A 21,426-nucleotide genomic window follows, 5' to 3' on the forward strand; every position below is an offset into this window, starting at 1 on the left:
CGTGCGTGTGCATGTGTGTGCATGTGTGTGTTTCTCACCTTGTAAGGCCAACGTCTCCAACATATACTTGGGTTGTGAGGACCTGCGGCACCTTATGGGCCTCAAATCCCAAGAAGTGCTGTTTTGGGGTTGGGTTGGCTTAGGAGTAAAGTATGAACTAAGTATGGGTCAAATTATTGAAAAACGAATTGAAGTCGATTCAATGTCCTCCTGAAGATAGAAATGCAGACAGACAGATAACATGAAGGCTAAACTTCAGTTTGTGAAGGAATAATTTTGGCCTTAACTGTAAATAATAAAATAGCAACAAAAATACACCACAGAGTGCTACTGAAGCATCTCTGAGCAGGCGCCATTTGAAAAAAAAAATTACATAAAAATAATATGGGGGTGGAGGGAAATGACAGTAATATCTCAATTGGGCATGATGATGTGTGTATCAAAACAACATCAGGCAAACAAACCTTAAAACCAAAGTGCAGAAACACGAGGCGCTATTTTTATGCAGCGAGTATTTCAGCTTTCATTTCATCCGTAACGACACATTTGATGGATTCGGTCATTTGTCCGTTTGTGCCAAGCATTTACAATAGAGATAGTAGATAAGTCAGTGTTCCTAAACATTTTCCACGGATGGACTGATTAATGGAACGCGACAATGAGATGTATTTGTTCAGATGCAGAAAACGCCAAAATCTAATTCCACAACTTTCCAGACTTGTAAACTCTCAGCCTCCTCTCATATCTCGCCTGATCGATACACTCGGCACCAGTTTTGGTCTGAGCTGCTTGACAAAAAAACAAAAAAACCCAGTTCCTGACACAATACAGCTGGCATAGAAATGCATTTAACATGCCTTTACATAAAGTTCCTGCCTCCATATTAACCTTACTATAATGGTGCCAAATTTCCTCTTTTCTTTTCGGACTTTTCATTCACAACTTTGATTGTGCAGCCTCATCAGAGTCAGAGGCTTCGGGCTGAATTCCCGGCCCGCTTCTCATATTACCAGACATCTGCAGAGACATGGTGCCAAATTATAGACATCTGCTGATTCAGCACAGCCTGGACACTTAGCTGGACCATCCAGGCCCAGAGTCATTTGCTGTACAGTCCGATGACAATCATCGCAGGACCTACAGGAGAGTTGCCAGCATGCTGATGACCAGAAGAAGACGCTGGCTGCATGTTTAAAGGCGTTACACCTGTCTAATCCAAGTCAAAACACGGAATTTCTCAAATGTCCCAGTAATGTTTCGACAACCATCTTCTCCTTGGTTGACCTGAGCTGGTTGACGTTTCTCCTTGAAGTCCTGCTTTCCACACTTTCATTGTTTATTAATATTTTGAAGATGAGCGCATGAAAAGTGAGACTTGACAGATTCGTTTTACAAAAGAATTTGAAGCATCTCCGGGTGGCAAATTTGTTCTTTTATGTTTGTTTTTAGACAGAACCTTGTTAACTCTTATATGTTTTCTATCCTGTAAACATCACAACGTATTTCAGAAATGTCCACTGTTGTTTCAATGATACGGTCACGCAACAGTCGTTGGTAGAATCCACCTCCTGATTGTTTCCGGAAGTGGTGCCATATTCTTTGACCGGCTGCTTTGCATTCTGGAAAGCCCTAACTTTATCAAAAGTAAACGTAGACACAGTGTCTGGCTCCAGAAGAGCTACAGTTGAAAGCAGATACCGGGCGCATACCCATTCCTTCTCCCTTCCGGGCAGGAAATTACTCTAAAGGTTTCCTGCTTTAGATCAGCAAGCATTACCAAAATATTTTCTATTTTGTAAACAAACTCGTGATCAGGCCTGAAATCTGGGTGTAGATCTGAACCGTCAGAGACAGATAAAGACAATTACAAAGTCGGTCTTCTGTCACTTGCAGAGCATTTCCAGGATTGAAGGGCGAATGTCACCATCAAGGTCTCAGTTTCTATGTGCCACAAGTTTGGAACAACCGTCCAGAAAACTGCAAAGATGCTGAAACAATAAATTCCTTTAAAATCTACCTGTGTCTAGTCGCCTTTAATTGGTAATAGGTGTAACATTGATAAATATATTCGATGTGTATTTGCTTCATGATTTTGATGAGGGGCATTTGACAAAATGTAACATGCGCTACATGTTTCATAATTGATTACAATTGATTACTGTCTTATGGCTTTATGGTATGAAACACCTGCACATGCCATGTTGTTGAAAACTGCCTTTACCAAATAAAAGCCAGAATAATGAGAGAGTAAAATTCTTGCAACTTTCTTCAATTCAGAAGCAGACTTTACAGTGAATATTTGGAACCTCCTGATGACAAAAAGTTTTCAAAGTCCTGTCTATAAATAACCAACACATAGACCAATTTTTCCTCATCCCTTTGAGAGAGGATTGTTCTAATTTTGGCAATATTGGGGAGGCGGAGAAACAAAAACCCAAATCCTTACTTTACAAAACAAATTGCTCTTAAGTAAAGAGAGGATCCCGAAGCGGTACGAGAAACCAAGGAAAAGCCACAAAAACTGCCACAAAATACAAAAAATGTGTGGGAGTGAGAAGAAAATAAATAAATAAGAATTTATTTTACACTGATTAAACCCATTTAAAGTTTTTTCTGTCATTTTATGTGGGCTTTTATATGATGTTTTACATTATGTTGCATACAAAGGTTAGCATCGTCACTAAAGTCATTTTTTTAATTTAAAAACTAAAATAAGCTTACTGAGTAAATTAAGTTCATTTATTAGCTGTCAAGTTACTTACCAATCTTACTGGATGTAGTTCATTTTACCCAACATGCCAACACAATTATAGCATTTAAGCTAACATTAGCTTTTTATCTAATTTTGAATAAAAAAACTAAACTAAGTTTACTGAACGAATTAAGTTAATTCAATAATTACTGATTGAACTGAGTTAATATGGTTCATTTTTTAGCCAACATGCCAATGCCATGATAGCATTTAAGCTAATGTTAGCTTTAATTTTGGCTCAAAAGCTAAAGTGTACTCAATGAAAGGATTACATTAAGTTCACCCAACACCTTCATGTAAGCCAACATGATGATGATAGCGTTTATGCTATTAGCTTTTTAGCTATTTTTGACCTAAATACTGACATTATCTTACTAAGTGAATTTGGTTAATGTTATCTAATATGCTGGCATGTTGGAGAACTTCTGCACACGTAGGTCAGAGCTGATAGCATGAATAAGGTGAAAGCATACTGTGATGTCTGCTGTTAATATACATTTGCAATAATGTTCCGGTGAAAATTGATTGAAACGTCTAAGCTGGTAAAGAAATTACACAAATGGACTTTGCTATATATATAATAATAATTTAAAAAAAGAAACTGTGTTCAGGATGTTTGGATGAGATGTTTCTAATAAATTACATTTCCCCTGCAACCTGCTGCATCCATTATTCTGATGTCAGTAAAGGCAGGATATATTTGATTAATGATCTCAGAGAGTGTATAAGGTTCTGGATCAGACTGAATGAGAACTCTTTGTGTGAACGTGGCGAGTGAAATTTTAGTAACATCAAGATTAATGACGTTGTATTTGTTTTTAAATGCATTGAGATTTAATGTGGCTACACAAACGCAAAAAGAAAGAAGTTAAAACACTAAAAATCAAAAGGTTTGCGCACAATAGCTTAACATCATCCAGACCAGAACAAGAGCAGCCATTTTTATTGTACTTTACTGGAACTACAACATAACTGCATGTGTGCAGAAAAATAGTAATCAGTGACATTTTTCCTTCAAATGTGATCAAAATGGAATAATTTTGTTCAAATCGTTGGGAAAATTGACTTATTGTTTTACATTCATTCCACATTTTTAAACCGAGCCCTCATTGTTTCCAACTGAGTTCAGTCCGTTAACCCAACTTATGAAAGACTCACTTCTCTATTTGAAACAATCGTCATAATTCATCTATCTAATGAAAAATGTTTATCAGAGAGGCATTCCTTCTCAGGAATTTGACTGGAAAACAAATCAGTCCGTGAACAGTGAACTGCTGCTTGCATGCAGGGAGGTGGGGCTCATTCAAAACTGGAAAACAGACACTGTACACACAGACACACACACACACACACACACACACACACACACACACACACACACACACACACACACACACACACACACGCATGCATGCATGCACTCACGCACAGAAGCGAGTGCTAAGTGAGCAGCAGCAGCACTTAGAGACAGGTCCTTACTCAGCACTGATCATTAATTCATGACGTTCCTCTTAGACGGAAGTTCTCATCAGAAACCTCAGCTCACCTCCAGACGTCCAACAGAGTAACGGATAGAAACATACATCAGGCATATGGAGGTGGAAAAAGAGAGATTTTAGTTGGGGGGATGATTTAAAGAGGAAGGATTGTGTGTGTTTCTCTGTGTGTGTGTGTGTGTGTGTGTGGCTTCTAAAAATAACCACCTCCCTCCACATCATGTCCCATAAAGGGAGTTTTTTTTTTCCTCTCCCATTCCAGCTTCAAATCTTTCTCATCATTCTTTTCTGCTCTCTTTCACCAAAGGCGCCCGAGCTCCTGACCTCAGCTGACGTCCCGGCATGACAAGTCGGAAGTTTTTGGCCGTTTTTCTGCGGCTCCCCTCGTTCTTTGTTGGGTATTTTTAAATCACAAAGAAATAAGTCGATGGTTTCACAGGAAAAAGTTATTTTTAATGCATCAGCAACAACAAAATGGAGGAACTATCCCTTCTCTCCCTCCAGCTGTTTCCATCATTCTGCTGTTGCCCCCCACCACCACCCGTACTACCCCCTCCCCCTCTCAGCCCTTTTCCTTTGTCCACCCGGCTGTCCCTCTGTAATCCACTGTGTCTTTTTTTGTAGCGGTACAGCATGTTGCTAAGCTGCACTTTGGCCCCTAATGGACCCAGTCAATGGGGCGAACTGCCACCCTGTTGTATCTATCCAGGTCAAGAGTGACCCTGCGTGTGCGCGTGTGCGTGCTTGTGGTTTTGGACGGTGGCCAGACTCGAGGATTGTGTGGACAGCTTTTTCTCTGGCCTGCTCGTTGTTTGGATGTGTGCTTAATGGCGGCGCTGCACGTTTGCAAAGAAAGATAAGCGGCTTTTGAAAGGCTGCAACTGATCTCAGTCGAGTTTGATGTCCAGCTAATCCGCCGCTACATTTGCCGTTTTGATTCTAGAGTCCCGCAATGTTCTGGGGGGGGCCGACGATGTTCCAAAGTGGAGGTCACGCCGGGTGAACAACTTCGATTTTTTTTTTTCTTGAAAGAATTTTGCAATTAATGTTTTTTTTATTTTTTTTATTCATCTGCAAAACCTGCATTTATGTTCAGGTGCCCCTTGTGACATATCCTTCGCGAATCGCGAGATTGTTTAGCCATTTGTGGCCCCTGGACCAACTTTTTGTGGCCCAGAGCCCCCAAAATGAAACAAAATAGAACAAAATTAGGACTTTAAAATGAAAATCTGCTCACAAAGATGTTAGATGAAACACAAACTGATTATCTTTTCCAGGTTTTTTGTGGCCTTCTATTTTCATGATACATAGGAGCACCGACTTGTATTCTAAAGTACGCCATGGTGTAAAATTTGTTTAAATACAGTAAACATCAAATGAATGCTGATCTGGATTCTGTCTTTATTTATGAGAGTAGACTAAATATTTTTCCAGTTTTCTTCAATCAAGTCCTAATAATAAGCACTTTCGTTTAACAAGGGGGGAGAAACATTTCAGGTTTTGGGTTTATGATCCTGACATTAAAGTGTGTGGCTGTTACCTCAGACTGGTGGAAAAGTTCAGGCAGAATAAATAATTCTGCATGATACCAGTTCGATGATTGGAGTCGGAGGCACACATTCGCACTTCGGCAGCCACAAATTCAACTATTTGTCAATTTCTCTGTGGAGTGACACTGCTAAATATTTGTGGAAAATTCATTCGTTTGTGGGCTTTTTTCTTTGAGCACATGTGAGATATTTGAAGAAAAACGCAGCTTGGGGAGCTGAAATAAGGAAACAAGAGGGCGAGATGAGAAAAACGTAAGAAAAGTCACGTTTGACGCAGGTTTTTTTGCGTGTCGGGGTGCATTCTCTCTCAGCCGTCAGACGCAGGCTTATTTGTACAGAAGGGAGACAAGTGTTTGGTCAACGAAGGCGGACACGCTCCTGAACCCTTCTGCGATTACACATTGAGAGACTGGCAACGCTTCCTGTCCACACCGTCAGCTGTTCCAAACATCAGAATGAAAAGCGAACAACAGCCGACTGCAGCGTTCCAGGGCCACGGAAATGTCCTCACACCCTCATTTGTCACACCTGCTTTTTCCAATTCAGTCCCACTGCAATAAAAGCCAGATAACCTTCGGGCTGCTGGAGGGACTTGTGTGGCAGAGCAACACTAAAAAAGTTCAGAAGATGTTGCACAGGTTTGCTCAATCTCTGTCCAATCGCACTCAGAGCTTTTGTGAGCATCAATGTTCAAGTCCTGTCACCAATTCCCATTTGGATTTAGTTCTAGACCAGCAAATGAGGCCATTTTTACCTTCGGTCCCGCTGAGAAAAGTAGTTTAAAGCCCCAAAAGCTGTAATCCCTCACAACAAAATCACACTTTTCAACATCAGTTATATTATTTTTAAATAAAAGAAAAACAGATATCCAGAAAGGATCACATTTTTCCATAAATGGAAATTAAGATGTTTTTTTTCATATTTATATGTGGAACCTATAAATTTGATTGAATTTCTGATAATACATATCATGCAAAAAGCATTCACTACATAAGTGAACTTGACACGCTGCTGAGATAAACATGCATTTATTCATGACCTGTTCTACCTCTTACACTCGCTAAAGCTAACCCTTTTTGTTGCTTGGCTTTGCCAACCATAGCTCTTTTTTTTTTTTGCTGCCAATCCTTGCTAACCCTATCCTTTCTTGTTGCTCCACTTTTAGCTCACCAGTTTGTGGTTATGACCAAATGAGAAACAAAATATGTAAGGATGTGAATTCTTCGCCGACTGTACTGTCCACACAGTAAATGCAGATTCCTATCTTTCCTTGGTGGAAAGAAATGTTCAACAAAATGGGCAAAAAATATTTTTTTAAAAATCCACATAAACCTGCGACTGACAGAGACGGTCCCGCCTGCAAGTTTGCTCTGTCCCAAAGAAAGAAGATAAAGCTACTAATGGAATGGGTTTCCACTAATGGAACGCCGAGCCGTGCGTGTCTGTGTGTGGCGAATGTGTGCACGCATCAACAAAGCTGCATCTTTTTTTAATGGCCACATTCAAGCGCAGCCTTTCTTTCCCCTTCTATTTACAGCCCAGCCTCTGTGTCTGTACATGCAGGCGTCTATTCAGTCGCACCTCCTGTTTCCAAGCTACAGAGTTGCACTCCACAGGCCCGCGCTGCTGCTGCTGCTGCTGCTGCTGCAGACAAGTCTGCTCTGCTCTTCCAGCAGAGAGGGAGCAGCTCTGGTTCTGAGCACAAGCACGCTTTTATCTTGGCTCTCTGCGTTTTATTTGGGTTCATCGATGAGAAATGTGTCACTGAATGAGAAAGTTAAATAGGCAAGTGTAAGTGGCAAAAAGAAAGTGTTGTTTGGTGACTTTACTCTCATACCTAATCAGGCAAAAATTCTGTAAGAATTAATACATTTTTCTAAAAAGTGTTCAATGCTTTTGTTTGTTTGTTTGTTTCAGTTTCAAGGTTGTAATTAAGTGAAATATGTCCGTATTGTAGTCACATTGATATTCAGGAAAGCTTTTTGCCACTTCTTCTGACTACATCTAGCTGAGAGGCGCCCTCTTGTGGACAAGACAACGCAACATTAAACAAACAGGTTGTCACACTGTATGGAGTGCGTCTGAAAATATATAGAATGTAGAGAAAAGATTAGATATCTTCTGTCACTCATTTCAGAAAGCTAAACTCATATATTATATAGATTTATCATGCAACATTCACTCGCTCAGAAAAAATGTGTGTATTTTTGAAAAGGTTAAATGTTGGAAGCTGATGAGGTCACACTCTTCTCAGACAATAAACTCCAAACACCTGCAAAAAGTTTCCTGATCCTCCGATCAGGAAACTCAGATGAGCGAGCGTTGTTGTCTCCCTTGTGTCGAGGGACAAACAGACCACCTTTCTCCACTGCTCTCCATATTAGCGTTGTTTGCTGTTATTTCAAATGTTAACTCTGTGTTTTCTCTGTTTGTTTGATTTTTTTATCAAGAAAATTACAGACAACCTTGAGCATCCTCTAATTGAGACTGTTATATAATATAGTGACTTCAGTCAGAGGCTTCTTAAAATCGCTGTAACACAGACTGCTGGAGATTCTTCCCGCCCACAGCCATCAGCATGGACAACAACTCTAAAGAAACCGCATGACACGAGTTACAACATTTAACCTCCTTTTCTTACTTGCAATGTGTTTTCTAATTGAACTGAATGTGTTCCACCCATCGACTTCTCTGTCTTTGTATTGATTTTCCCTCATAAAATCTCAAATGGAGACATTTGTTTTTGAAACGTGGCAATATGAAAAAGATCGAGGGGTTAATAACACTTTTTAAAACAGAAATGTATTTATGCAGCAGCCATCTTGGAGTTCTACTCGAAAACTTGAGCACGTTTCATTTACGTGCATCTCTATTACGGTCCCAGTAATAACTAAATACTAATAACTAAATACCCATATTTGGAATTGACCATACAAATTGTGTTATCCATCCGTCCCGCTGGACGTAGAAGGTGATGCAGGCAGTCTCGTGATGGTTCGGTTTCTCCGGGAACCAATAACCACTCGGCACCGAAAACAAGATTGTATATATTAAGACAGGCTACACTGCGCTCTGGTTTGCGCAATTTAGACAGCCACCGAGTCCAGGCTCGCCTTCTCGTCCTGAATTGTGGATAATGTAGTCCGAAGAACCGCAGCGCTGACGCTGCTCGTTGAGTGAAAGCGGCGGACGTTCGACTACACCTCCCAGAGCACACCGCGGCGTTCGGAGCTGGAGCTGCGCGTGAGGCAGAAAAGAGGAACGTTTCAGAATTCGCCTTCAGACTTGGAGCGTCGCTGCGGAAACCAATAATGGCAGGTTTTCACTGTTATTTCTTACGAATACGTTTTAGAGGAAACGTTTTTATTCGACCAAAACGGGGCTGGTGTGATATTGCTGTGGCGGACAGAGTTTGTCAAAGTCCGTCAGTAGCAGTGATTGCTAATAAGAGGAAGAAACTAGCTTGCTTAAGCTAGCAAACACATCTTAGCTCGTCCAGACGAGCAACTTTTAATCATTAGTGAAAAGTTGGTGGTCAGTGAAAACGCTTTGAATCGTGTTTTTTTTAAGACTCGTCTGTCGCTAAATGCGTGTATATTGGCGTGGCCTGAACATTTAGCTGGATAAGTTTGGTTGTGTTTCGCTGTTGTTCCGCCCCCTTCCCCTTTATGGGAACCTACAAGATTGTGACAATAACAGATTACAGATCTCGACTGCGGCCAGTCACAGCAGGGGCAGATAGTCCCACATGCCTTTCTGTACACGTCAGCGGCTGTCTGGTTTGGTCTGGGGGTCGCTGTCACCCTTTCCCCTCCCTCTGATGCCTGTGATTTTGCCTCATCCAGCCCTGGAATGTAGGATCTGCACATGTCGGCCACTTTTTCCTCACAAGACTGTCTTTTTGTTGTTATTGTCATAGAATCTTTATTATTTTAAGAGTTTGATCGGGTCAGATCCTCTTTAATTAGCATATTTTGAACAGTTTCAGAAAGTAACGTTTCAGGCCGTAGAGGCGCGCGAGGGACGCCCGCGGTGCGAAGGCGCACGAGCGGGCGTCATAATTTGGGGATAACTGCGCGTGAACTCAAACAGTCTGGAAACATTTTTTATTAAGCATATCCAACTTGTTGTAATGGAAGTGAAACATTAGTGTACTTGTGGTAGTGAAGCACGATCAGGGCTCTACGGACTCCATTTGTTGCTGTTGGCATTGCCCACCTGACAGTCCAGAGCCTGTTGTGTTCATGGAGCCAATTGTACGAAGTGTGTGTTTTCCTCTGTTTAAACATCAATTCAATTGAATGAAATGTGATTTTTCAGCTTTTGGCTAGACCTTTAGGGTACAACATAATCTATTGTAATGGATTATGTCATAATATACATACCACAATGTGCTTTTGGTGTCTCTCCCAGATTCCTCGAAATCTATACTGAAATGGTATTAGTGGTGCTGACTTTCGTAGACGGGCCTCAAAGTGAAATTCTTCTCAAGTCCCCATACAACCGTGGGCCGGCCTTGCATGATGAGCTAGAGCCGCTGCACTGCGTAGATCCCTGCAGGATGCGAGGGACAAACGGGGGACGTTTATGTGTCTTTAGTTAGAGGCCAAGCTTTTCCGTTTGCTGATATTTGAATTGTGATACGCACAGAGGCTGTTTGTTTTGGTTGCCTGGGCTTTGTGGGATCAGTTTTTCTGATCTCCGATGCCGAGGCTGAGACCTGCCTGTGCAGTTTGACACTGTTTGATCTTTTTTGTTTTTAGTTGCAGATGTTTCCCTCTGTGTCTGATGTGATTCCTTTCCGTTCCTCCATCATTATGAACCTAACACTTGTCATTTTCTTCCTGCTTTTCCCAGGCCTAGCAGTCCGGCTGGCTGCCTGGGTTTCTGTCTTTGTGTGTGTGTGACGTCCGGGCTATGAGCAGCAATAAAACGCCCCGCTACAGCCAGTACTCTGGAGGAGCCGCTGCCGCCGCAACATCCATCTCCAGCAGCCCCTCCTCCCCCCCTGCAGACTCGGGTGTTGGGGTAAGATATAACTTGAGCTTGTTCTGGGGTTTAAATTTAGGAGAAGATGTTCTTCCTTCTTCAGAGAAGAAGAATCACCTTCCATCTTTTGATGGAAGGTGATTGCTCTGTACCTGTCCCATCATTCTCTTGCTCATGTTGCAGAGCATTATGGAGGCGACCTTTGGCCCCACCTTTTCTTCCTCTGGAGCTAAAGGTAACACACCAAACGCTGTTCCTGGACTCCCATTTCTGCCTCTTCCTCTGAGCTCATGCGTTCAAACCGTGTTGACGTTATTTCAGCAGAGAGCTCCAGCACCTACAAGCAGCACAGGAGAACCCCGTCCTCCTCCAGCACTCTGACCTACTCCCCTCGTGACGACGATGACGGAATGGTAAACGGGTCACACCCTCCCAGAGCCGATTTAGATTAACTGGTGTCTGAGGTTGAAATCCTCCCTGCATTTCATGTCGCAATACGGTATGTCACGGTTTATCTCTAGCCTCCCATCGGGACGCCTCGGCGGTCTGATTCAGCCATTTCCATTCGCTCACTTCATTCCGAATCCAACATGTCGCTGCGCTCCACGTTCTCTCTTCACGAGGAGGAGGAAGACATGGTACGTCCTCTCGCTGGAGCAAACACCTTTCTGCTGGAAAAACGCTTTCTTACCTAGTACTTTTTTGTCTAGTTTCTAGTGCAAATGTCTTTGTACACTTTTAAAAAGACAAAACTAACTTACAAGAAACTTTCCAACAAGATAAAGGTGCTGGTTTTCAGTCAAAACTTTTTCAATATTGGTAAAAAGAATTTCTAGTTTAACTGGAAGATTTTTTCACTTTTTACGACGCAGTGATAGAGCAACTCTTAGAAAAAAATAAATAATATTACAGGAATAAAGTTGTACAAGAATAAAGTCGTAATACTTTATTCTTGAAATAGAACGTTTTTTCTCGCATCATCTCGACTATTTTCTTAATCCTGTTATGACTTTAAACTCATATTCCAACTTTATTATCATATAATTATGACTTTCTCTTCATACAACTTCATTCTCGTACAAGTTTATTCTTGTAATTTCAGGACTTTGTTTTTGTAATTTAGTTTAAAAGATTTTCTAACTAAGACCCCAATACTCTGCAAAACTTGTTTTTTCAATATTCAGAATGAACTGACTTGAAACAAGCTTTTTTATCTTGCTGAAAAGCTACTCGCAAGTTTGTTGTTTTTTGGGGGGTTTTTTTCATGTCAACTTTACCAAAAATATTTGCACTACCAACCAGTCCAAACTACGTGGTCAGATGTGGTGTTTTGCAGTGTAATTAGACATGTAGGCTCTGTCACTTGCTGCTGTTCCACACACACAAACCACGGTTTATATGTGAACAGGAGCCGCAGGTATTCGCCGAGCCGCCGTCTGTGAAGCTGTGCTGCCAGCTGTGCTGCAACGTTTTCAAGGATCCCGTCATCACAACATGCGGGGTGAGTTTAGTTTCCACCTTTTCTGTGATTTTATCACATTTTATAAAGAATTGCTAAATATAACACCACTAGATAACCCCTTCATGAACCCTTTTAACTAATGGTTATCTTCTGTCTGCTGTAATTGGATAGTTCAATAAAAAGAAATGGGCCATGTTTCACTTGTCTTTCATTTTTAACGCTGTTTGAGACGCTTCAGTAACCCGGTGTCTTTACTCTCTTTGATACATAAATAACTTTTTTTTTTCATTTTTAGATCGACTTTATTTCTTTGATTCATATTAAATCATATTGTTTTTGTTCTATTCTAAATGCACCTCGCAGAAATATTCTCACAATTTGTCAGATTACAACCAACTTCCTGGTTGGTTTATTTAGAAAATAAAAGGCAAGTAATACATTGTTTGAAGTTACTTCCAGACCAAATAAAGGTGTGGCATATAAATTCATCCCCCGTCACTCTGACACCCCTAAAAGCTAACGCCTTCAGGGATTCCTCATTAGCTGAAGAAAGCCGATCAGAAATCAAACAGGAAGTCCTGGTTGCAGGTTGACACGAGACGTTTAGGGGTCGTGGGAAAGAACGACTTCAGGTCACATAAAAAATCATAACAAATTTTCTTCATAGTAAATATTTGTCTGAATTTCTAAGTTATCTTTTTCCAAAAGGTTGTCATGGAACATTTGTGGCTCAGACTTGCATTTAGCTGGACTGAATTCAAACACAGCTAAAAATGAAGTAATTAGAAAATACTGGAATAAATCATTAAATATAGTTAAATATTAACCTTTTTTTAGCTCCAGAAAATCTAAAATGTTTATGTTTCTTACTGTATGACCCTGTCTGACACTAAGGACAATTGTTTTGAAATCTTCTTTTGATAGTAACTATCAATTTGAAAAAACAAAACTTGTGGGTATTTCTAATAAAATAAGAAGTACAGTACATATCTTGTACTACAGTTTAACCAGTCGATCTTTTAAAAAAATTATTTTAACCAATACCAATTTAGTTTATTTCAAAATGGAGTGACTTTTGTTTCTAAATATAGCAACAGAGTTGCTAATTTGGTAACAGGAAAGTGATTATTGTTATTTGCTCATGTTCAGACATTTGGGGTGGTAGATAACTAACAAGGTTACATGTAACTATCGGTTGATAGCCCAAATTGAGGAAAATCTGTGCTTATTTATCAATGCACCCCTAGTTTAGTTACAGCTGAGGTTGCAGAAAACATGTCAACGTTCTGTCTCTCTCCTCCCTCTGCAGCACACGTTCTGCAGACGCTGCGCTTTGACTTCAGGTGAGTCTCGAACCTATCAGGGTTATTTTTGTCTTTGCCAAACTCGTTGGCCCACGAGGTCTTAACGCTGGCGTCATCTGGTCCCAGATAAGTGCCCCGTGGACGCAGCCAAGCTAACCGTCGTGGTGAACAACATCGCCGTCGCCGAGCAGATCGGCGAGCTGTTCATTCACTGTAAATACGGCTGCAGAGCGGTGACCAACGGCGGCGTGGCCCCGGCAGCCTCGGTGGCCGGTAAACCCGGCGCCCATGAGGTGGACCCGCTGGGCTGCCCCTTCACCATCAAACTGTCCTGTCGCAAGTACGCAACAGAAAATGTCTGGCAAAATGCTTGCAGTTGAATTTAATATTCAACTTTCAGCGTTTTTTTTCAATTCCTGTGCACAGAGAGCATGAAGCGAGTTGCGACTACCGGCCGGTGCGATGCCCCAACAACCCCTCCTGTCCCCCTCTCCTCACCATGAACCTGGAGGCTCACCTCAAGGAGTGTGAGCACATCAAATGTCCGCACTCCAAATATGGGTGAGCGTCTTTACCTCTCCGTCCAGCGGGAATCCGATAAAACACTTCAACGTATCGTCTTCCCACCAGCTGCACGTTCATAGGCAACCAGGACACGTACGAAACCCACCTGGAGGTTTGCAAATTCGAGGGTCTGAAGGAGTTCCTGCAGCAGACGGACGACAGGTGAGCCCAACTCCAAACGTCGTGTCGCCTGAAAGGTTGTGGAATGAGTGGTTTGAGTTTTTGTCTCGGTTCGTGTCCAGGTTCCATGAGATGCAGCTGGCTCTGTCTCAGAAGGACCAGGACATCGCTTTCCTGCGCTCCATGTTGGGGAAACTCTCTGAGAAGCTGGATCAGCTGGAGAAAAACCTGGAGCTTAAATTTGGTAGGAAGACGCAAGTTTACATTGACCATGTGATTGTGCAAATAGAAACAATGGACATAAATTTCCTTAATGGAAACTCAGCGATTTAAGAGGACCTCACGTTTCTTTGGCACTAGAATGAGGTTTTACAGATGTATCGAAATAGATGAATTTTGGAAAGCGTAATTTTGCATCATTCGAGTCATGTGATCAACAGTCAGGTGCTACTACTTACAGAACCAGCGAAGATGATGACAGGAAGTGGTAGGAGATTGATGGGTTGTTGTTTTTTTTCGGACAATATCCAGTTGGCTCCACCAGATCACAAAAAGCGCTAGCACCATGGCAACTGCTTACATCTGTCACTGCCCTGATATTTTAATGACTTATCACATGAACCAGCTTATTTATGTGATTTTAGTTTTAATTCTTATTTTATGGAAACAAAGCAGTTGCAAAATTGTGTTTGAGCATAGACCGAGATTTGTGCTCATTTGTAATGAAAATGCAGCTAATGCTAACTTCCTATTCAGATGCAGCTTGTGTTTGTTGTGTGTACACACAACAATGTTTGCATGACCTTCCTCAGAGATAATCAGGTCTGCTGCCTCATCCCACTGTAGATGACATGGTGCTAACATGTTTAGCTGTTTTCTTGTCTTAGCGTCTGTGTTCCTGTGTGTTTTTAAGACATGTTGGATGAGAATCAGAGTAAACTCAGCGAGGACCTGATGGAATTTCGTAGAGATGCCTCCATGCTAAACGTAAGTCTAGTGATTATTTTCTGAACCATTTTTTAAAGAAAAGTTTTGTTTGCTTATTAAAATGTACCAGAAGCAACATGACAAAGAGAGCAGTCGCTGTTACTCAGCTCTGATCAGTTTCATCAATTAATAAAATTTTCTGGTTCAGAAGATTTAGTTTTCAGAAAATCTGGATTTTTCAAATTTATTTATTTTTCCAATAATGTACTTTTTGGGCTTCCGTAGTTTAGGGTGACGTCTTCCCACCCAGAATCTATCGTCTTAATTTTAAGCTCCCCTAATCAGCACATTTAGCAATGCTAATAGCCAATTAGCATTGCCAATTCACATTTAGCTTAAATGTGTAATCTTTCACATTTAAGCTAAAGACTATCTTTAGCTTAAATGTGAAATCTCCAAAAGACTCCTGATGTCTCTACAACCGGGCAGCGTTCAGGGAAAAACAGATTTCTCTAGGTTTCTCTAATCAAAGCAGCAGTCTAAACGTTGACCGTCTCTCCTCAGGACGAGCTGTCTCACATCAACGCCAGGCTCAACATGGGAATCCTCGGCTGTAAGAATCCGCTTCCTTACACTTTAGCTCACCTTCCAAAGACAAACACAAACCCAGCGTGTCTCGTCTCCTAGCTTACGACCCACAGCAGATCTTCAAGTGTAAGGGGACGTTCGTGGGCCACCAGGGTCCGGTCTGGTGTCTATGTGTCTACTCCACCGGTGACCTGCTCTTCTCTGGCTCTTCTGATAAAACCATTAAGGTAGAAAATCCCACTTCAATCAAACTAAACTTCTTTTTGTATTCATACCGGGGTTGATTTATGTCTTTATTTTCCATTATTATTATAAAATTATGCACTCTTTCCTGTCTGTTAAGGTGTGGGACACCTGCACTACTTATAAGTGTCAGAAAACCCTGGAAGGCCATGATGGCATCGTGCTGGCCCTGTGCATTCAGGGGTAATACAACACACACACACGCACGCACACACACACACACAGGTTCTGTTCCTTTAGCTCCATCATCTTGTGACATGCTGTGTTTTTGTCACCACAGTAACAAGCTCTACAGTGGATCTGCAGATTGCACCATCATAGTAAGAATCACTCACCTGCAGCATCACACACTATCCCGGCCTGCAGGAACTAAGTGTGTGTTGCGTTCACTTGTCATGTAGGTGTGGGACATCCAGACCCTGCAGAAGGTCAACACCATCCGTGCCCATGACAACCCCGTGTGCACGCTGGTCTCCTCCCACAACATGCTGTTCAGCGGCTCCCTGAAGGCCATAAAGGTACAGAGGACGTCTCTGCTCATCCCACATGGGATCAGTTACTGAGTTACTGACACGCTGGCTGGAAAACAACAGCTTCTTTTTGTCATCAGAGGGTCAAACGTGAAAGTCTGCATATACGATTTGAACTTTTCCACAGTTTCTCATGTTACAATCACAACCTGCCGTGTATTCTCTCCAGGCTCCAAAAAAGTAAGTAGTTCACGATTGGAGATGAGTTGCACATGGATTACACACTTTATTTCATTTTCCAAATAAAAAGCCGAAACGTGTGGCTGTAATGAATATTTGTGTCAAACCTCTTTTAAAGTTAAACCCCTAAATAAAACCCAGTTTGTACATTCGCAACATTATTTTTGTTACTAATTAGTAATAAAAGTAACAGATTTACCCCTTTACTCAACCATCATACAGTGATGGTGTCACAGGGACGCTGGCGATGTTAAGTAACGGGTTTGCAGAAAAATCAGCCTGGTTTTATTAGCTGATATTTACATTTAACACTGTTCCTCAGTCAGCCATCCGTATTAGTTTTGACTATAAAGCAGAAGAACATTGCGGACATGTTTTCCGGTGACCAGGCTGAATGCAGACTATCTCTGGCCTTGACTTTTTGTTGCCATGGATACAAGACATGGGGGCAGAGGGCCATTGTGTTGCTGCTCCTACTGAGGGACTTTCCTATGTTGCACAACTTCCTCCCCCCGGTCAGACTCGTTGCTCGGCGCGCTACGTGTCCACGCTCAGGTTCAGGCTCTGCGTGGTTTTGCTCTTAGATCATTGTGTAACAGTTTCAGTGTGTGACTGCAGTCACTGGTGACTCATTCTAAACCCAGATTAAAAGGAGCAGTAAAAGAGCGAGCCCTTAAAGCTCATTTCGCAACAGTCTTTCCAGTTTGTATTTTTTTTTTCTTGTCTCTCATTGTTTGCGCCGTGTTTAATTGCGTCTCTTTGGTGTCTCCAGGTGTGGGACATTGTTGGGACGGAGCTGAAGCTGAAGAAGGAGCTGACGGGGCTCAACCACTGGGTGAGGGCGCTGGTGGCGTCCCAGAACCACCTGTACAGCGGCTCATACCAGACCATCAAGGTACGCAGCAACACGTGGAGGCGACCTCATTAAGCTCGACAGGAAATCAACTTCTTCTTTTAGCTTTGCATCTTGTGATGTCATTTCCTCATCAAAAACATGTCAGGAGCCTCACTTTGACTCTTTCATGCATGTTTGAGGAATCCTTTCATTTCCCGTGGCAACCCTCAGCTCTCCCTCGACTCGGCTCCTACCGACTAGCCAGCAGTGATTAGCAAACGGGCTCATTATACGATTTACTTCTCAGTGAAACGCTGGTAAAAAAGTTATTAAAGGGTTAATAGATGAGCCATGTTGTGATGATTTCCTGAAGGCGGAGCTTCAGAAAGATAATCTGTTTCAATGAGGATGAAATGGAGGCAATAGACAAACATCAGTAAGATATAAGCATTAAAGCATTCTCATTTTCTTTATAGGTTGACTTTTTGATATTTATCACCAAGGGTGTTGTTTCTTGTTAATATCATGTTAACATATGTAATTGTCCTCCACTGTTAATTTAAAAACGGGTCCAGTTGGACGTTGTGGGTTTGAAGGAAGCAGCAGGCGGACGATCTGGAAATGTTTGGCTTGGCAGGTGGAGCTGCGTGGTTATGAGCCAGGGACAGATCTGAGTCGGGTTTGGCTGCAGTTTTGTTTTAGCTTCTGTCCATACAAGTAAAAATAAAAACATGATATGTGTTTGTTTGGGGGGGTTTAATTTGAAGCTTAAATTGATTTTTGGGGGAATAACCAGTCCAGTTTATTCTGTCCTCCAAAAGGAGACATGTGGACATGTTCAGCTCTGATTGAGCTGCTACAGCTGGTATTTTATTATTTATTTACTTCAAATAGGTTTTTAAAACAAAGAAAATAATCAACTTACCACTATTTTTCTATTTGAAAAGAATCAGAAAGGAGTATTTATTTAATCCTTCTCCTGACCTTGATTTAATGGTCTGATGGCTAAAAGAAATGTGTCTATCGCTAGTTAGTTGGATTTTTCTTCCAGTAAAACAAAGTCTAATTGGTTCAACTGGTCTTAGTTTTACTGGTTTGTTATGGTGCTCCACTGGTGTGAGTTTTTGGTCTAACTCTGTTTTCAGATCTGGGACATCCGCTCTCTGGAGTGCGTTCATGTGCTCCAGACCAGCGGGGGCAGCGTCTACTCCATTGCTGTCACCAACCACCACATCGTATGCGGCACTTATGAAAACCTCATCCATGTAAGGCACACACGCACACACACACACACACACACACACACACTGAATGCTGCCTTGTCCGTTTGGTTGGTTTGAACCAATTGCAAGCCTGACCTGCTGATGCCGCTTTTGGCCAATCATCATTTTTTATTTATTAACTTTTTGTCAGAAAAGTTTCTACCTGTAGCTACACAGTGGTTAAGTTGGCGCCTGTTGGGTGACTGATGTTGTTGCTGATGGTGTGTGTCCACTGCAGGTGTGGGACATTGAGTCTAAGGAGCAGGTCCGAACCTTGACCGGCCATGTTGGAACAGTCTACGCTCTGGCTGTCATCTCCACTCCGGACCAGACTAAAGTGTTCAGCGCCTCCTATGACCGCTCCCTCAGGGTGAGTCACACTCTGTCAGGGTGTGTGTGTGTGTGTGTGTGTGTTATAAAAGTGCACAGGGTGTGTTTTGACTATAACACAGCCTGGCAGGAAGCTAACGCTCTTACTTGGCGGCTTGTGTTGCAGGTGTGGAGCATGGACAATATGATTTGTACCCAAACTCTGCTCAGGCACCAGGGCAGTGTAACGGCACTGGCCGTCTCTAGGGGGCGCCTGTTCTCCGGAGCGGTGGACAGCACCGTTAAGGTAAGGCCAGTCATCAGGCTGCCACAAAGCAACCCAGTCAGTCACCTCCTTTAATCTCTCTCTTTGTAAAAATAATCTGGAACTTGATGAGCTCTGGAAGACAGCGCTAGAGAATATTCTGCCGATTCTAGACACTGCTTTATTCAATCTAAAATCATTCACAGGTTTATATTTCCCGACTTTATTCCCAATTCTGTCGACGAAATGTCATCTTTAGTTTTTCTCTTTTCTCTTTTTCTACCAAAAATTTAATAATAAAAGTCTTCAATCTGTTGCTTTGGTCTCAACTAAACTTTTCTTCGAAGGACATTTTTGCTTCCCGAGTTTTCATGATTCATTTTATTTGTTGTTTCTGTTTTTTTTATTTTGGATTTTTAAAATGTCTTCCAGTTTCAGGCTAAATGTTCATTAGGATTTAAAGTTTATTTTTCTTTCATATTAAGTGCTTGCATTATTATGACATCATTAATTGGAAATGATCTCAAAACAACAATATTACTGCAACAACTACTGGGACAATTTATGGCCCAGTAAAATATTTTTTGCACCGTTTCAAAGATTCACGGTGAAATGATGTACTTCCACTAAAGAAACTGGTCAAAAAAACAGCCTCTTTGTCTGAAAATGTTTGGAGTTTGGAACTGGACAGAGAAAAGTGACCAATCGTGTCTCTGTCTCAGGTGTGGACATGCTGAACAAACCCTTTGGCTCTCACGGCGTCCAGCAGACGATCCGCTCCAGGAACTTCTCCAAAACTCTCCGTCAACATCTCCAAGGGCGACTCGCTCCCTCCAACCGTATTCATCCCCGGCTCCGACCAGACCGGCCGCCTTACAGCCGCTTCGAACCGGACAGAACGGAGCAGGAAGCGGACCCCCGCCCGCCCACCTCTTCCAGAGCTCCACTACCGGCGCCTGATGCTCAAAGACCGGACTCGCTCCAGAAACTGACCTTTCCCGTGGCTTTTGAAGATGTTGTGGTTTTTACTGTAAACTTTAAACTCGACCACTAAAGATACAAACCCTGAAGTGGTCATCAGCATCGGTTTCATCTTCAGTGCATTGTCTTTTTCTTTCAGCGGCCTTTATAAAACAGCACCTTGTTTAGGGTGGAGGATCTATTAGTGCCATGACGAGGTTGCATTCAGCGCCTGTACAGCTGAAACGTTGGTCTTTGTTCATGCATGTGATGTGCCTGTCGAAGCGTAAAGGCGTTTTGTTTTTGTTTTTTTAAACGAGTGCCATATATCAGAGTTGTATCGATACGTCTTACACTCCTTTCTGTTCTCAAAGAATTATGAACAAACTCCAGAATAATACCACCAAAGTAGTTAACTGTAAATAACTTTAAAACAAACAAACAAAAACTAAGGCAGAGATGGACATTAATCTTAAGTCTTGATGTTTGAGGACCCATATTGGGTTGACAGTAATGAAGAATATGAACTGCAGACTGTTGATATGATCATGCATATTACACGTTTTAGCTATAAAGTTTGGAAAGTGTTTTTATTTCAGCTCATATTGACTGTAGCTTTGGTACAGAAGAAAGAAAGAATGAGACAAAGTGTCTTCACTGAGCGGCTTCAGTGATTTCTTGTATACTTGTAATCATTTAAGGTCGACTTGATCACTGATCAATAAAACGGTTGTACTCTTCGATGGCTGCTGATTCCTTTGATTTAATGTGAATATAATTGACGGCTGACTCCATTTAGTGGACGAACCCTCACTTATGGCAACCAGTTTAGAAAAATGTTAGTTTCTTTTTTACCAGCTTTTAATTAATGCACATTTTAGGCTTTACCAGTTGACATGTCAGTCAAAGGTACAGTATTATTTTCTTCTCTATACTAGTTGGAGGTTCCAGTTAAGGTTTTATACTCACCAGTATTCACAAAAAACTTCACAGAGGAAATGAGTGAGCATTTTTGAGTTTTTTTAGTCAACTAGGGATTGTTGTGCTTTACTGGTGCACATTAAAATGCGTACTAAAACATTTTAACATG

The 21,426-nt window shown here is 41.7% G+C and overlaps 1 protein-coding gene across 2 annotated transcripts; it reads left to right on the top strand.

Moving 5' to 3' along the window:
• The first annotated feature begins 8,906 nt into the window (after positions 1-8,906).
• Positions 8,907-21,076, top strand: traf7 (TNF receptor-associated factor 7). Of its 2 annotated transcripts, none has more exons than XM_055036239.1 (22): positions 8,907-9,112; positions 10,656-10,826; positions 10,971-11,022; positions 11,112-11,200; positions 11,309-11,425; positions 12,196-12,288; positions 13,559-13,592; positions 13,680-13,893; positions 13,980-14,114; positions 14,184-14,279; positions 14,360-14,481; positions 15,151-15,224; positions 15,729-15,777; positions 15,852-15,979; positions 16,096-16,178; positions 16,276-16,315; positions 16,397-16,513; positions 17,478-17,600; positions 18,686-18,805; positions 19,041-19,172; positions 19,299-19,418; positions 20,099-21,076. In XM_055036239.1, the coding sequence occupies exons 2-22, from the start codon at positions 10,716-10,718 to the stop codon at positions 20,111-20,113; spliced, it is 2,064 nt and encodes a 687-aa protein (XP_054892214.1). In that variant the 5' UTR covers positions 8,907-9,112; positions 10,656-10,715; the 3' UTR covers positions 20,114-21,076. The 2 variants fall into 2 exon arrangements, with proteins under 2 accessions (XP_054892214.1, XP_054892213.1); XM_055036238.1 differs by having other exon boundaries at positions 8,908-9,112; positions 11,109-11,200.
• The last annotated feature ends 350 nt before the right edge of the window (positions 21,077-21,426 follow it).

Source organism: Poeciliopsis prolifica, unplaced genomic scaffold (genome assembly GCF_027474105.1).
Source record: "Poeciliopsis prolifica strain line A6 unplaced genomic scaffold, Auburn_PproV2 SCAFFOLD010, whole genome shotgun sequence".
NCBI lineage: Eukaryota > Metazoa > Chordata > Actinopteri > Cyprinodontiformes > Poeciliidae > Poeciliopsis > Poeciliopsis prolifica.